Source organism: Thunnus thynnus, chromosome 4 (assembly GCF_963924715.1).
Source record: "Thunnus thynnus chromosome 4, fThuThy2.1, whole genome shotgun sequence".
NCBI classification, from domain to species: Eukaryota; Metazoa; Chordata; class Actinopteri; order Scombriformes; family Scombridae; genus Thunnus; species Thunnus thynnus.
Window position 1 is genome coordinate 10,738,259 of NC_089520.1, and position 17,587 is coordinate 10,755,845.

Consider the following 17,587-nt stretch of genomic DNA (forward strand, 5'->3'; position numbering starts at 1 on the left):
ACAACCTGAGACTTGACTATTGACATTTTAGTTGACCTTTTAGAACTAAATGTGACAAAAACCAAGAAAGTGTTCTTTGATTTTAGCTGTCACCACTACACCTCAGGCAACAATGTGATTACTGGCCAAGAGGGAGAAATCGCAGAGTCTTATGAGTACTTTGGTACTACAGTAGACAATAAGTTAACCTTTGACAGCAATACTTACATGATCTATGAAAAAACCCAGCAGCATCTACTTTGAGGAAGCTGGTCAAGTTTCATGTTGATAGATCTTTTAATGAATCAGTTCTTACATTCACGTTTACCTGTTAGTATGCTTCTCTCACTGTCTAACAGAAAATGGTCTAGGGTGGTAAATATCTGCAGAAAAATCACTGGTATTAAACAGAAAAGTCTGTTCTATATAGCAAACCATTGTTCAAGAAAGCATCTGTCTATCTGGTCTGACGGCTCCTATCTCCTACATCCAGAGACAGTAATATTCCATGGATTTAAGCCTCATATAAGTAAGTAATTAGTATTAAGCATAATCCATTAGGTGATTTTGGTTGCTATGAAGCTCCTGTTCAGTTGTTACAACCCAGAAATCATCTTAATAGTTCTGTAATTCAAGAAACACCAAAGTACAACAAATAGCGTAAATCATTGATAATCCCCTTTCTTGATCAACACAGCTATCCAACAAGAGCCTGTATCTTCCACAGTGTATCTTCCATTAGCTGAATTCCTCATTTTAATGTCCTTGTTTCCATCTGTTGCAACACTACTCTCTCCTCACTACCCACTCCCTGCTTATCAGCTCTGCTCCGTCCTCTCACCTCCTCTCTTGGACCTCCTGGATGTTCTCGATGCCAATGGCGCTGCTGCGACGGGAGCTGAAGGGCCCAGACTTTTTCCTGGTTGGGCTTTTTCCAGGAATTATCAATGACTGACAGCAGGTAGGGAGAGGAAAGTCAGACACACTATGGGGACAGTGTAACCGTTTCACAACCACAGTAGAAATGAAATACAGTACATGACAAGGTAGGCTACTGGAAGTATCTACATGTAAAATATATGTACTGTGAAGAAATTATGAACTGATGGACTGATGATGTAATGACACATTTGGCAACATGTTTTACAAATCCATGATGCAGTGGGCTTCAGACAGGAATTTATTTTATATTAACACACAAGTTAAGATAGTTTTTCAGATTAATTCTTTTATTTTAACTTTTATATCAGGCTTTAGCACCCTTTTTTCCCTTTAGAAAGCCTTCTGCTGGCTTTTCTATTTAGTTATGATTTAAGTATTGAGGTCAGATTGAAGAGTTTACTTGTTCAAATTTCAAAATGTCTGGTACACACTTCTAATTTAAGATGCGGTATGATTCATCATGAGTTACTATGTATAAGAACATAAGTGGGAGTCTGCGCACCATTTTCTTTACTGACGTTATTGCTTTTATCTCAAAGTGTTTGATAACAACTTTAAAAGTCAAATGAAGTGAAGGAATTCATGCATGAGGCCCTGAGATCTGCTGCCATGGAAAGCATAACATGAAACAAGAAAACAGGAATCATTAAAAATGAAATCATCTAACTGTAAAAAAAAAGTATTTACAATACAGGAAGGATTTAGGCCAAAGTAAATGAGCTATAGCATCTCTCAGTCCATGATAAATCATTCCCTCTGTCATAATACATGAATGCAAGGGGGTTTAGTCACTGTATGAATCAATGAAATGGATGAAATTATAATTAAAACTATAACTAAGCAAATGGCATAATTTATTAAACCTACATATCAGAAAATCTCTCACAGCCACAGGAACTAAAACATTGAGCAGGCACATTTGACTCTAAAAACTACTAATTGTACACTCACATGATAAAAAGACATTAGAAAAGTCAAGACCAGAGACAAAAAAATAGTAAACAAGAAGGGAGAAAATATACATGAACCTCTTCTATGGTTCCTATCCCTATGGCACTGCCTCGCCGTCCATATTTACTGGGACTTTTCCCTGGGACAAGCAATGACTTAGGACCAACAAGGCAGGGCAGGGGAAGCAGAGAGAGAAAAGAGATGATAGATTGAAAAAGCAGGAGGGGTAAAGAAAAGAAAAGAATACATCATAAGATCTCATGCGCACAACACACAGAATTTCAACAACACGGTGCAAAAGAGCTTAAAAAGGAGCTCACAGCATGACTTAATAGAGGACACATGATATTAAAATAACAGTGAGAAGCTTTTTGGAGCAAAAGCAGCCTGGGGTTCGACACAGGAGGGCACAGCAGTAGATGACAGCAGTAAGAGGGCCACCGAGGTAGCAGGCATGTCAGCAGTTTCTGCCCTGAAGGATACAGGTCGGTTTAGTGATGCATTCAGAAGTAACAAAAGGGCAAAGAGGACACAATCCAAATGGGTAGCTTTTAGAAAACTTTAATTCTTTCAGAATTGGGGTTAATTTAATTCTAATTCAAAATATCGTCAATAACCAAATTCCACACTGCAAATGAACTGAGTTGAAACATAATCAACCCCACCTTTGAAAGAAATACAAACAGGACAGTGAGCTTCTTATATTTGTGGCTTGTGCCATGCATATACTACAGCGACACATGCACATATACACGACTGCGTAGAGAAGTTATAACATTTACAGGAGGGTGCAGTCATGACAAAAGCACATTAAGGAGGGAGGGAGTCTGGGTAGTCAAACAGCTGCTACACTGAGCTCACTTCAAGACCCAGGACAGAGACTAAACCGGGGCTCACAAACAATCACCTTGTACTGAGGAAGGAAATTGTTGAATTCATTCCACAATGGACACACTATTTTTTTTAAATACTAGATTTTTAACTGTCACACTATGGGGTGATGAGGATTCTCTCAACAGATGAGAATGGATGAAATGCTGAGAATGAATTATGCTGTTAATTTTCCAAACAAAAAAAAACTTGTCATTAATAGGAACTCTATGAGCTGTAAATGGAAAAAGGTAATCAGTGAAAGCTGCTTTAGTACAAAGCAAGAATGAATTTAAAATGTCAGGAATGAAAGCGAGCGCTTTGATGTTAAACTACTGATGTAAGTAAAGTGTTAAAATGCTGCTGGTAAGAAAGAACCGGGGTTAGAGGTGTGCGTATGTGTATTTACCCACTGCTGTAAAAAGGTAGAAATACTGTAGAAATACTGTATCATGAATGTATGTGTTGGGTTGGCATCATATGTGAACCAAACTGCGTTACTTACAATCCCTGGGGTTTTGGGGCTCTCTGCGGGATTGTGGGTAAAGCTGCCACTGTGACTAGTGGAGACTGTGTGTGACTTCTTGTTACTGAGGCCCATGGCGTCCATAGACTGGCTTCTGCTGCGGATGACCCGCTACAGAGAGAAACGAGGAGATACTGTCAGTGGATCCACTTTGATACTATGTGGAAACGCAACACACTGACCAATATTTCAAGGCATTATATACCACACACGTACAGTATATATGAATCTATGCTCAAATTAAGTCCAAATTAAGTCCATTTCAAATGCGGATGTACTGTACATGTGCATATTAGTAAATAATTACACACAGTGTATGTTTTATTCCCACTGTTATTTCACAAATTTTGGTCATAATCACTGGAACATATTTACTAATATGTTCCTAATTATATTACGTATGCAGATATATTTTATGCATTGTCAGAAATGTTAATTTTTTTAATAGACTGCTCCATTTGGCCAATTATTTTTAAATAAAAGTCTAGTTTTGTCTACTACTACTCATACTGTCAATATGACTACATACTGAACCTATTTCGAAGAGCTTATACATGTGATCACTGTAGAATAAACGTGATGAGGGCACAAATGTGTTTAATGTGTCTGTATTTGTGTGTGCACATGTACATATACATGTTTGTATGCAGGAATATTTTCGAACACTTAGGGGCAGTGCAGGTCAACAGGCAGGAGGGAGAGACTGCGTGAAAGAAATGTAGGTTCACAGAAGGTCGAGATGAGTGTAGGCTTTGAAGTGTAGGAGGATGAAACCGCATTTCCTATGTACTGAGTCGTCATTCAACAAAGGTGAGTCTATAGTGGGGTTTTATGTCATGGGAGGGGGAGATGAGACACAGCGTGAGCAAGGGAGACCAGGACTATGAGAGAAAGTAGGAGAGACAGCAGGACGGCAGAATCTACACAGCTTGACAGAGGCAGGGAGAGAGAGAGAGAGAGAAAGAGAGAGAGCGTGTGGCATCTTTGCACATGTAATTTGTGGAGGTGTGAAAGAGAGAAGGAGAGGCGGCACGATAGCTCTCGACAGGTAGAAAGAAAAAGAGAGAGAGGATTTGTGGGATGGTATGGGAAACAGATGGATCCAAAGAGACAACAGAGAGACAGAGAGACTGAGATAAAAGTGGATTCATTTCTCTCACATTGCAGAGAAATACAGAAAAGATGGCTGAGAACTAGTCAGCGACTCAGAGAAAAGAGGAAAAACAGCAAGGGAACACTTGCCCATGGGGAGACATGCAAACTGCATCATCAGCTCCCTAATGAGGGGTCATTAAATCGTTCATCAGGCACACACAATCACAGCTCCCACTGCTGTGCCTCAGCGGCTGGGCTACGCTCCACCACCCCTAATGGTCATTGATGGAGCACTCTCAGTCAGTGCCCTTCATACACAACAGGATGCTTCCCAGTCTCAAAACCACACCATCATGTGAAAACACACCGAGTTCAGCAGTCCAAGCCAAGTGAGGGAATCAAATGCCACAGGACTGGTCCTTTGAGATACTGACAATTTTTTATGCTTTGTTTTCTCATGTGTGAATACCCAGAATCCCAGCCAAGAGACAGGGGAGGAAAAAAAAGCATCCTAAAAGTTTCTCCACTCATTACCATTCTCTCTCATGCATGTGGAGTTGCAGATTAACAGTGCGTCTCATCAAATGAGGGATGGAGCTGTACCTTAAAGGATTCAAAGAAGCCTCCTCCTCCTCCTCCGCCTCCGTTCTCCAGCTTATCTTCATCTCCACCCATACCCATCATGGATTGGCTGTTGATGTGCAGCTCCTCATACAGAGTCTCCAACAGGGCTGAACGTGTACGCTCCTGAAACCAAACAACAAAGACAGTTCACACGGGTACTGGCACTTATCTGAAATTTGACAGATGCAAATTAGTTAGTGATTTAAAATTAAATCATGTGGTTAACACAGATAAAAATGATACAACATCACCACATCAGGATGTTAAACATCAGGACTAGAGCTCATTTGCTTTGTGGTTGGTTGAGAAAGCATAGATGAAATAAATCTATGTTGTCACTTGAAATTACTTCCTTTGAAGAATACAGCCAGCAGGATGCACATCTATGCAGGTGTGTGCTTATGTGTGCACACATGTACACACACACTACAAGTATTCACACCTCCATGCCGATGTTTGCATTGTAACACTCTTCTCACCTCTAGCTTGGCAAACTTCTCAGCCTTGTAGCAGGCGTACTCCGCATTGATGAGCTTGGTGAAGAGGAACTCACGCAACTCTGGGCCCTGAGGAAGGCATACATAGAGAAGAGAATGTAGAGTGAAGGAAGGTTTATGATGTCTGCTTGTAAAGTGGAATTTACTTTGTGCACTGGTGTGACCACTGACCTTTTTGAAGATGGCAGGGTCAGGCAGAGCAGGCCCAAAGAAAGGTACATCATCCCTCGCTGTCACAGACATCTGGAGGAGAGAGCAGAGCTCAGATGACCAGAGGCTATGAAACCCCTTTGCGAGACACACTGTGATACATGATACATATCACTGGTGACACTTTTAAAAAAGACACACAGAAGAATACAAGCTCCTGAATAATGAATGAGTGAATGCAAAAAGGGTTTTACAGGTCGCACGTGTCCTCAAAACCAACCTTGTAGGTGACATTGTCTGTACAAGCGTTCTCCACCTGCACCACCACATATGCATGCAGGAAGTTGGACTGGATCATGTCTGGTACAAAGGGTGTGTTCTCCTCCTGGAACACGATGGCTACAATGTCGTTGCCTATGTGCCTCTTCCTCTGCAGCTGGATGACACAGATAAACAAAACTAACAAGAGCAGACACATCTTTAATAACCAGTTAGAGAATCACAAACACAGGTCTGTCTGTCACAGAATCACTTCAAGGATTTGCACTAAAAGATTGACTGGGAATATATACACACACCTATTAACTGACTGTTTTTGTGAATTGCTACTGTGACACCAGTTAAAGTTGATCCAGTGCTGTATCATGTCTTCATTGGTATTTTGTTAAAAGTCCCTATACTTTGAATGTAGCCATGACTATGCTTGAATAATTTAGATCCAAGCTTTCAAAGGCTGTTGATGGTGTGAACATGAATGAACCTGAATACCAGTGGAGGCAACACAAAGTAAAACAGAAATAGTTAATGATAATACAAATGGCTGAGTGTTAGTGACCAAAATCATGGCTGTTGAATGGCTGTATTCTCCTTGTTGCCAAAAAGCTCGAAGTAACCAGAAGGACATTCGTGCACTTGGAGGACGGAGCGCCTGATATTAAAATTTTATCCAAGCAATATCTTTTAAAAAGCTTGGTGTTTGCCAAGCATTAGGGGCAACTTCTTCCTCTGCTGAAACATGAATTGATGTCGTCACCTTGTTGCCTTTTGCTTAGAACTCTTGTTTCGGGCTCACAAGCTCACATAAATATCAGAGAACATATGCCTTTTCTGTCTTCATTGGGGTGAATTTCTCGTTTGAGACTTGTTAAATGCTGTCCAGAAATGTCGCAATCAAACAGTAAAATACTCAAAAAAATACTATGATGCTGGAAGAACGTCAAAATGAATTCTGTTCAGCCCACCAAAATAGATTCTTATCATGGAGACAGTGTGACCCAGGCCTTTCAACAGCATGTGAGTGGAAGCACATTTATCAGATTTTGCAACCAGATAGAGTTTGGTGATAAACAGAAATGCTCAGTGAAGACAGTCTTGGCAAAAACAGACCCAGCTCCCGTGTTGCTCCTCAGTAAAAGCCTCCAACATCGTGACACCTGCTCAGCAACAGCGAGCGTTGATTACCCTCCATCAATCATCATGCTATTTAGCACTACACTAGTACTGCCTTTTAACAAAGCCACTTCACATTTGGTGATATTGACTTTAGTGTTAGCTGGTGCTGCTATAAAATGTCTCAAGAGTAGATCAATTGTGGGCACAGTACAACACAGCAAATATTTAATCTGGGCTTTATATATGATTCTTTTCCAGTATATCAGCCCGATTACTTTACAGCCTCTGTCTGTTATGTCATTCTGTTTGTTCACATAAGAGCAATCAACCATCTGTTTCAGGCTTGCTGAAGTTATAACAGCCATACATATGCCATACACATTAAGTACATGCCTAATGAATAGAAAATGTTTTAAATACTCAAAAAGATGATGAAATTCTGGGTACTTTTTCCCATTTTGAAGAAATGTCTTAGCATGTAAGACAGTGGTGAAGGCTGAAAGGGGAACAGGATACATGTGGCTGCAAAAGCAGAGCGGCCGGGTTACTACTGCATCATCCCTGAGCTTACTGGCTGTCAGATTTAATATTTACTCACACAAGGGCTTTCTGAACCCAGATAGCTGAATAACATTCATCCCACTTTCTCTGTGCAGATGGACTGCGTAACTCGAGCGTCATCACGGACAGTTAGACACTTAAAATGAACTCAGCAAGCGTGGGTCTGGATTGAGACACATGACATCTGTTAATGCTGTATATCCGCTCAAATCAGATCAAATTCAGTCAAATCAGGCCCCATTAATTCTGCGCTTTCTCCATCCTGAAATAATGCTATGTTATTATGGCTGCACCTTGCCTCCTTTTCTCGAGTTCCCTCATGAATCATCCCATGTGGGTGTTGTTTATGTCTTCTGTTTCTCTTCATGCCTTGGCAATATGGACAGTCTGTGCAGGGTTACTGTGGTAACTAAGTTCAAACCACTCTGAGAGGCAGCGAAGAGCTGCTGAGGACTAATGCAAGCTTATTGCAACATGGTGTCAAAGAAGTCTTCAGCTTCAAAACTACAGTAACTAAAGTGCCAGAAGATAAAACCGCAATGTGTGGAAATGACAACCCTCAAAAAATGATGTTTCTCTAGGACAGGAGAGTAAGTGAGGACATCAAACCTGCAAACCTACATTTCAGCAACATCTGTGGCGCACTTGTAAAGCACAAGTAGGGATTTAAAGGTAAAGTAAAAGTTCTTGAATATTCCATTTATGATTTTAGTTATCACTTTGCACCTCAGAACTAGGGCAATTACAGATTATAATTATTTGTCTTACTTAATCAACACTTTGGATTTCAACCACCCTGACACATTAGCTTCTGCTGCTGTTACAGTCCGACACATGAAGAAGTCACAAGAAGAGACCTTTACAAATCAATTAGTCAAGGATATTGAAAACTGTGCTGAAACAGATATTAGTTACCCTGTTAATTAATCACTGGAATGTAACTATACCTGCTGCGAGTCTCCCTCTGTGTAAGGCAGCTTGGTGGACACATGGAACATAATCTCCTTATTATGGAAACTTGTGTAGTAAGATTCTGTCCCTGTCTGCCCGTGAGTGACATCCAGCCCACCCCGAAACCTGGAGAAGAAAAGGAAAAGCAGAAAGAGGAGATTTAAGGGCAGAAGCATGAAAAAGAAAGAGAATAAAATGATAGGAGATGGCAAAGGAGGGGATTGAGGTGACCAACTAAGAGCAAGATAGAGAAGAGAGAAGAACAAAGCAGTGTTAGGAGTGGAACATAAGTACGTGCCGTCAGAACACCCGGTCCTTCTACGCTCATTCATCACTGAGGGAATGCCAAGGGCACTTCTTCTGCCTATTCAATCATGATGTCAGCAACACTACAAATATCAGGACACTCTAACTCGCTTTTTCAGGGATTAATTTAAAGCCAAGTCTGATCAATAGCAAAGTGAACGATGGCCTGCTTCTGACAAGACATGATGTAGAGCGCTATACTAAGAATGAACCAAAAAGCGCTTAGTCTGCTGTTGAGAAATAGGAAGGGAATTGAACTGAAAAACATCCAAACCCTTTAAAGTCATGAAGCTCGATCTTGTGGCCCAGAAATTCCAAGAACTCGACAAAGGCAGGGCTTTCTTCCATGTTGCCAAACAGCTCCTCCTCTGATGTCTGTAAGGAGGAAGTGAAGGACATTTTCAGGAGGAGTGACTTCAAAAGCAAAGATTAGGAGCAGTATCTCTACAGTGTACACACCTGGCCAAACTTTTGATAAATAACCCCAAATTTGAAGTTATTGCTGATCACATGCTCATCAAAGGTGACAATGAGCCTTGATGCCTGAGGACGAGAGGGTAAAGTGTCCAGTAAGTTACATGGAGGTAAGTGCCAAGAGAAATAATTATAATTGAAAAATATCACAATGAAAAATAGTGCCTACCTTTGGGTAGAGGACAGGGTAAAACCTATCCACGTTTACCTCTTCACAAACAAGCTGTAAGTGAAAAGGTACGTTTTAATTATACTGTACGCAGAAAAATATTTTTATGACAATCTATTTGGCACAATATTAACTGCCTACCTTGGCCATCTGAACCACATTGGGGAACTCGGTAAGGCAGGAGATGGGAATCACATCATGGTGGGTTTTTAGCTTGGTGCTGAAAGTCAAACAGCTTGAAAAGTCAACATGCTCGCTGTTTTATTACTAATCCAAATCAATTCTCCTGCTTTAATGGTTTCTTTCTTTGATGCTTTCTTGCAGTCATGCAAGTGAATCACAAATTCCAAGGGGACCTTTCCAATAGATGCTGTGTGGAGCTGGGAACATAATGGTCTTTACACTTCATGTATTTGTGCAAAGATTGCTTATGAGAAAGTCAAATTACTTTTCTAGGGGGTCACTGATCTATCCAAAGAGGAAAAGCCAGTGAGTTCTACAAAGTGATCTATGTGTAGAAAGTCAGAACAATTGATAGTAGCTCACATTTAGTGAGATAATTACTGGAGTACTTTAAATTACTTAACAATTATTCTCAGGGGTTAGTTATACAGCAGCCACTTAGTGCATTGACCAATGCAGGATCGCATACACTGTTCACATCCTTGTTGCCCCAAAAGCATCACAATACAATTGCCACAACTGTTCACTAAACCGAAAAAATGTACATTGAGAGAAAACGCTGAATTTTGAGGCAACAAACAAGCCACAAAATGCTGATAATTGACTGCTCCCCAAGCCCCTCCCATGAACAGGTCCAATCATAGCTTAGCAACCATAACTAGGCACCGCAGGTAAGCTTCAGATTTCCTCACATGCAGAAGTGGTGTGCATGGGCCTGTAATAAGAGCAACAATTTTGAGCCTTTCCAAAAACATAAGTGTGTAAGGAATGGATTTTTATTGGATTTGGGGAAGTTAACACTCCAGCACCCCAAGCCAATTATTTCCTGAGATAGCGTTACATTTGCCAAACACAGTGGTTAGTCCTAAAAGCAGTTTCTCTTAAAAAGTGAAAACATACTGAGAGTGTAAGCTAAGCAGCCAAACAGGGTTAGACTGTAATCCAAGTTATCATACTAAGATGAACCATCTCTACACTGCAATACAAGAACAATGCTTATTTTTTATTTCCATATCTAACTAATGGATGCTGACCATTTACCCAGGACATACAGCTTTAGCCTCAGTCTTTTAGCACAATATCCTCTGAGTTATCAAATGTATTTTTAAGACCCCTTTGACAAGATTCTTGTTTTAAAACCAATCAGCTGGAAACATTAGAAGGTCAGTTTTCAATCAATTCATGGAGCTAAAGTTATCCTCATTAGCTAGCTAGCTACAACTGTTAAAATCTGCAAGTAACAGTTGCCATTTTAAACAGAAGAATCCAAACACCAAACAACTTTTAATCTTTATTTATGCTAAAGAATATAAGTTGGTGTTTTTACTGTGTATAGTGTATTAATGGTAAAATTTTAAAAAAGAGATCATGGCTAGTGTAGATCTTTGTGTACAGTCAGTACTTTAAATATGGACTGTGAGTCAGTGCGTGTGACTACAACAGCTGAGGGGAGTGAGTTTGACTGGGGTGATGGAGTGAGTGTGGGTGGTGCCCACCCAATGGAAAACATCACCAGGTAAAAAATGTTGAGGGCTGAGTGACTGTTACCTCGCTACATACTCATCCACTCTAAAGCTCCATTAACAAAGAGGGAATGCAGCTATTAAAATCTGGAGTGGAGTCTCTCGGGTGCTAAAATTAATTCACAGGTTATGTGGTGCATTGAGTTCTGCCTCTCTCCCCCTCGTCTGTCTTTAGCCGAGTGTGAAGGAGGAGAGCATTTCAGAGAGTGAGTACGAGGTTGGGTGGGTGGGAGGCATTATACTTGTACAACACGAATGAATAGTGTGCTGATTGTTGAGCACTTTGTGGCACAGTTTTTTACGTCAATATTTATAGGGAGAGGCTTGAGTGCTGTACCACACAAACATTTGAACGCTTATATTTGTACTCACAGTATTACACAACGATTAGAACATAAATGACTAACACACATCTCTATTGGACTCAGGGACATGTTTTGTTGTGTTTCTAAGGATACGAAAGCAGCATCTTTTGCTAATCTGTGATTGTCTTATTATTTCAACAGATTAATTGAATTATTTCAATTAGTTTTCATTAGATTCATTCATTATTTACTTAATAAAAAAAACATGAATAAAACTATTTCCTGCCAAGCCGAGATATTACATTTATATACTACGAAATTCCAACAGCAAATAAATATTTTACAGGAAATGTAATACCGCCTAAATCACAATGTGTCTGTAACCTGACACGCCAGATGGTTTGTTATATAGAACCATCTGAGAAGTCATCTCGAAATTGTTTGGAAAAGGGCAGGCACTTTCAAAAAAATACTTGGCAGGTGATTGGATGAACCATCTGTCTATCACCGTCTTACCTTGCGAGCCAGCTGGATTCGTGACACTGATTGGTACAAGCCTGACAAAATGTATTCTCACGTGATCTTGTGGATGTCGTGATCTTGCGAATCCAGCTACCTCACAAGGTAAACGTATCTGGGAAGTTCTGCCAAACCAATGTTCAGTGACAACATATCTCATTTTTTGCGTCAAAATATCCAATCGTACTAAACTTTTTTATGGTTATGTGTTTAAGCACCAGCAGAACTTGGTTAAAGTTTGGAAAAGATCATGGCTGGTTTAAAAAAGTCCGCAGTAAATTGAAGCACAACAGGTTTATTAACATTGAACTAAAATCACAGTCTTTCACTAACATTGCACTTCATGACCTGTGGACAGAATTCAGGCAGCGATTACATTGGCCAACACAAAGTAACTGGGTAAACAATTTAGACATATATAGACATAATTTATAGGAGAAAGGGTTGTTCTGAACTATTTATTGTGACATAGCTGCAGGTTATGAGAAGCAGGACTAGTTGTGATGAAAACCTTATTTTTCACGTCACTGTGACTTCAACAAAGACCAACAGAAGCTCAATGGAACAGATGTCCACCTAGTCAGGTATTATGAAGCACTTTCTATAATGGAATTGTTTAAATAGCATATTTCACAAACAAGATACTGTTAATGATGCCAATTTCACGTTGTAGAAGACAGATAAGCACATTCATAAAAGTAACAATCCTTTTAACAATAGTGGCGTGGACATTGTTTGCCTGTGTAAAATAAGCAGCACAAATGTGAAGTCATATCTAACTGAAGATTAAACTGATGGGAACAGTTATTTGGTGGTTTGTGACGTTACGCTGAAGCATAGCCTATTAATAGCAATCAAATTGTGAAATACTTTTTAATTCATCACTGTGGGAATGCTCTTCTTCCTGTGAGTCATTATTACTCAACTCAAAGTTATTCACGATGGGAAAAAAAAACAACAAAAAAAAACTTAATCAACCCAGAACAGTCAAGTCATGGGTGGAAAGACTGTATGGAATTGTTCTGTTTGGGACAATTACGTGTATATGCCAAAAATCACAGCATTACATGGATGTTTGAAGCCATGATTGTTGCAGGGTTATAGGAAGAAAGCCGCATTGCAGAGAGGAAAATAGAAAGAGAGACCAGAAAAAGGAAAAGGGGATAAAGGCAAAGACAAATTGCGCCGGATATTGAAAAGGCAAGGACCATGAAGACTAAGCAACAGAAGCACGAATAGGAGAGAAAACAGGTCAGGGATAAAGATAATAGGAAATTGTACCGAAGCATCAAGCGCAGATGCTCTTGATCCCCAATGACATCATACTTCATGGAGAAGACCAAGTGGCCCAGGGCAGCATCCATGGTGTAATAATTAAAGTGTTCCTGGGGGCAGATAAGTAGAAGAAGCTTTAGTACAAGGATGTGCTGCTGACAGTAGTGGGTAACACAATAATAAAAAATGCTATAATAAATTAGAAATGGAGAAGGGAGATTAATTGTCCTCTAATTAAGGAAAGTGGTGGAACTGCCCTTGAGAGAAAGGTGTGAAACAAGGTACAATGTACCAACTTCTACAAATCTTACAGTATACTGAATGCACAATTCAGTGTTTTCAAGTATGCAAATTGTTTCACAGTTTACTATCATATAGCATAATATGTCAACACTGTGAATTTTTTTTTTCACTTTGTGTGGTGTACGCACTTGTACATGTACTTCTTTATTTTATCAGTTTGGGAACGAATACTAATGGCATAGAGGTGTTGACAAAAGTAAAACTTTGATTTTCACGTCAAAAGCAGACAGTGGTTCTTTGTTTTTATCTTTTCGGAAAGCCCACATGTTGCTTCATGTTCCTGAAAAAATGTCCTGGTAGTTGTAAAGTTGACTGAATAATAGCTAACCCACACACAAATGATAACAAATGGACCCACATACAAACCCAGAACATTTTTCTTTTCCTTCATCCCCTTTATTTGTATAAAATAATATAAATTATTTTCAATGTAGTCAGAGAAAAATTTGAGAAAAGTTGATTTCAAGTGCACTTTCCCCAGCCTATTGGTATAAAGTGAGAAGCTAAACTAGCTTAAATGAATCGTGATGGATATTTTGTTTACCGATTTTTCTCATCCTCACCTTGCCCATGAATTGTTTCCTGTAGATCTTGGCGGTGCTATTGGTCTCCAGTTTGATGTGGGAGGTAGGACAGGGAGGTTGATCTGCCTCTGGTGGGTCTTTAGGCTCATGATTGGTTCCCTCAATCCAGTAACCTCCAAACTGGGGCAGCAGGATGAGTGGAAAAGGGCTACGACGACCCAGAACCTGACAGTGATGGAGAATAATAATGTTGAGAAAGAACACTGATACCTAACTACTAGTTTATGTGTTGCATCAAGCATAGCAACTCTTTCATTGTTGCAGAAAACCATCTTCTTTTTTTGACTTTTGCCTTTTACCTTAGCTTCATAGTTTTTGACATCTATAAAATATATAGGGTGTAGTGTGAGTTAGTTGTACAGAAAGTAAACTGTATGTACCTCATGAACGCTGGGATAAGGGATGTAGTCCTCTTCTGTCTGCAGGGGGGGAAACGAATATGAGTCATGCTGACAGTTAAACTTTCAGTTTTGGTTTTTTGAGAAACATAAAAATGAATATAAATACTGTGACAAGTGATCAACTATCATGCAGTTCTACATTATCCATGGTAACTTTTCTTATCCTTCAAACCTGACAGAGGCAACATTAGCAGCCTTGCTGACAAATTTCTTATTCCACTCTAGTGAATACATAACCCTTTTTTTGTTAGCAGGTAACAGTTATCTGATACTTCAATTTGTACTCATTGCATTTGTTATTATTATGTAACTGTTGGGACCCATTTAAGAGAGACTCGGTGCTAAAACCTCTAAGTATTGATGTGAAAATAAGGACAGCATAATCTTTCACTTTGAAAAAGAAAGTCTTGCTTCCTACTAGATATGCATGTGTTAGTGTGAGATAAATTTATATTGCGGAAGCTCACTGCTCGCTGGACATCACATAATAATGAACCTTTCATCTCCAATTTCACCTCCTGATACATGCTGCTGCTATTTACTTTTGGCTTATCCACTTTCTCTCAGTTTTAAATAGTGATTTTCTCTATTTCCACAGAATGCCTTTCGACAACCCAAGCAGAGCATGCCTGCACTTGGCCCATTACAAATTTATGACTATATGTAGCAGAAGTGACAGCAAGATCAGGAAAGCAAATGTTTTCATTCAACGAAGTGAAAGTCCCACAATACAACACTTCTTATGCCACTGCATTAAAGACATTTTTTAAAATGCTGGCTCTAGACAGAAGCTGTTGCTTATTGTTGACTCTAAAAAGGGACTTATACAAAATCCAGATGTTTTTATTGCTGTTTAAGATAGATGAAAAACACAGTCTCCACTGTAGCAGCGTTACATATCCGAATTTCTCAATTAATCGAATAATTGTTTGGTCCGTAAATGGTAAAAAGTGCAGATCACAATTTCCTGAATTGCTTCTGTCCAACCAATATTTGCTCAATATTTAGTTTAATATCATACAAGAAAACAGTCTACAACATATACTGATAGTTTAGACAATAGTGTGCTTAAACATTGCAGCAAGTATTTGATTTACAGAATGCTTCCTGTTTCAGCATGACAATGACTCCATGTGCAAAGCAAACCAAAAAGAAATGGTTTTCAGGTTTGGTGTGCACAGGTCTTATCGCCCAACATCAGTGCCCAACGTCACTAATGCTCTTTTGGCTGAAAGGGAGCAAATCCCTGCAGTCAGGTTAACACTCACAAACTCACAAAGCATTCGAGTGATACACTTTTGGCCACATATATAGGTGGCATTCCCCTTTAATTATTTATTCCTATAGAACAATGGATATTTCCACACTATGCTGTATAGGAGCCTTTATATGAGTTTTTACTTAAAACTCTAAAACTACATTACACAGATTTGAGGGTATCGCCCAACCCTCACCAACTTGCCTGATTGTTCTCAGTCCACAGCTATAAATAGTTTTATATCCTTCTTTCTAACGATTATCATCTATTGTGTGCCCTTTCTGACTTGACCCCAGACCCCCTGCTGAGAATATCCCCCAGTCTTCAATGCCAACTGCGGTAGCCTGTCTAGGTAATAGGACAGCGGCAGATTTTGAAGTTCTAGTCCCCGTCGAGTTTATAACTCAGCCGGTGAGCATCCTAAAGCCTGTCTGACAGCTGATAAGGAAAGGTTTATAACTCTGCCATTACGGATGTTTTACCAGACTGTGGTCTATGAGGAGATGTGAGGATTTGCGACTCACTTTGAGGGGGGGAGGGAGGGGACATCTTTGCTCATCCATTCTGCAACCCTGTAGAGGGAGAGAAAAAAAAAAATAATAGCACATTCACAGAGCAGGTGAAATATGTACAAAACTTGTTTACACGTGTGCAAAGATACACACAGGTCAAGTTCCATGAAATTTCTTGCAAAGCATGACAGCGCCAGATTATTCCTTGTGACAATAATTCATGTTTACCCGACACAAGCGCAATCAGATGGGCAGCAGAAAGAGGAAGTAAAAGAGGAGTGATATCTCAGGGTCAATAGCGGGCCATAAAGTGCCAAAAAGAGCTTTCCATGTACTCTATCTATTCTTATTCTGCTGACTCATAACTACTGACAGTTCCCAAAGCCCAGAGGGAAGCATTAATGATCAGTGCCCCCTTTGTGTCTAATACCCTACAGTAAGATTTGAAACTTATCAAATTTGATGCACAATTTTTTAGGGCTATAAGGACGATGAATCAAATGGAAATTGGAAATGCTTTCATTAAATTCATTCTTTGAAGACTGTTCCACTGCTTCTGTTTCTGTTTCCCTCCAACATTCCCTTTACTTTTTGTTGGAGAATCTGCATTTCTAATAATAAAATATGCTACCGCTGTCTGTTCACTGTTATTCAGGTGCTGAACAACCAAAGATAAAGAGGAAAAATATTTTTTTGATTTTGAATCCCCTCAAAAATCTCCAAATCACTCAGAATAGCTTTATAACCAAAATGAATGCATTAGCAATACATATTTTCACACCTACACATCATCATGCCTTTCATGCCTGTGATTCTTTGTTTCCAGCAACTTCTAAAAGATGTTATTGTTTGAGATCTCAGTGTTTTACATATTCTAAGCCGAAATAACAGGATGTATGCTGAAGATGTGACTATTCACATAGAAATGGTCCTTCCAATGTTATGTTGATTGCAATGCCAATGCTAAATGGTTAATTTCACCACTTAAGAGACTATGCATGTAAGAAAAAATAGACTTTGTCTATTTAATTCAAGATCCAAAGAAATAGAAATAGAAAATTATATTATAAATCAGTTAAAAGGGACATTTTGTCCCTTTTAACTGTCAGAGACACTCTCAGATCAAAGTTTCTTATTAAACTGTGTTGATGTCTTTTCACTGGCTTATTTAGAATCTACTGTTCTTACTTCAGGTTCACGTTACTTTGGAGTTGAACATCAACAGCTACAAAACAAA

At 39.4% G+C, this 17,587-nt stretch overlaps 1 protein-coding gene across 5 annotated transcripts in view; it reads right to left on the minus strand.

Annotated features, from left to right (window-relative positions):
- Positions 1-17,587, minus strand: part of rap1gapb (RAP1 GTPase activating protein b) — a 93,354-nt gene that overhangs the window by 5,213 nt on the left and 70,554 nt on the right. For 4 of the 5 annotated variants that reach the window (XM_067586571.1, XM_067586573.1, XM_067586572.1 and 1 more), the window contains 16 exons: positions 16,363-16,410; positions 14,560-14,598; positions 14,159-14,344; positions 13,299-13,402; positions 9,629-9,707; positions 9,488-9,541; positions 9,304-9,387; positions 9,119-9,219; positions 8,535-8,664; positions 5,915-6,070; positions 5,656-5,727; positions 5,467-5,553; positions 4,967-5,110; positions 3,248-3,379; positions 1,950-2,027; positions 821-930 (listed from right to left, as the gene is read on the minus strand). In XM_067586571.1, the coding sequence (XP_067442672.1) occupies positions 821-930; positions 1,950-2,027; positions 3,248-3,379; positions 4,967-5,110; positions 5,467-5,553; positions 5,656-5,727; positions 5,915-6,070; positions 8,535-8,664; positions 9,119-9,219; positions 9,304-9,387; positions 9,488-9,541; positions 9,629-9,707; positions 13,299-13,402; positions 14,159-14,344; positions 14,560-14,598; positions 16,363-16,401 (1,595 nt within the window). In that variant the 5' untranslated portion in view covers positions 16,402-16,410. The remainder of the gene's footprint in view (positions 1-820; positions 931-1,949; positions 2,028-3,247; positions 3,380-4,966; positions 5,111-5,466; positions 5,554-5,655; positions 5,728-5,914; positions 6,071-8,534; positions 8,665-9,118; positions 9,220-9,303; positions 9,388-9,487; positions 9,542-9,628; positions 9,708-13,298; positions 13,403-14,158; positions 14,345-14,559; positions 14,599-16,362; positions 16,411-17,587) is intronic. The other variant, XM_067586574.1, reaches the window with a different exon arrangement.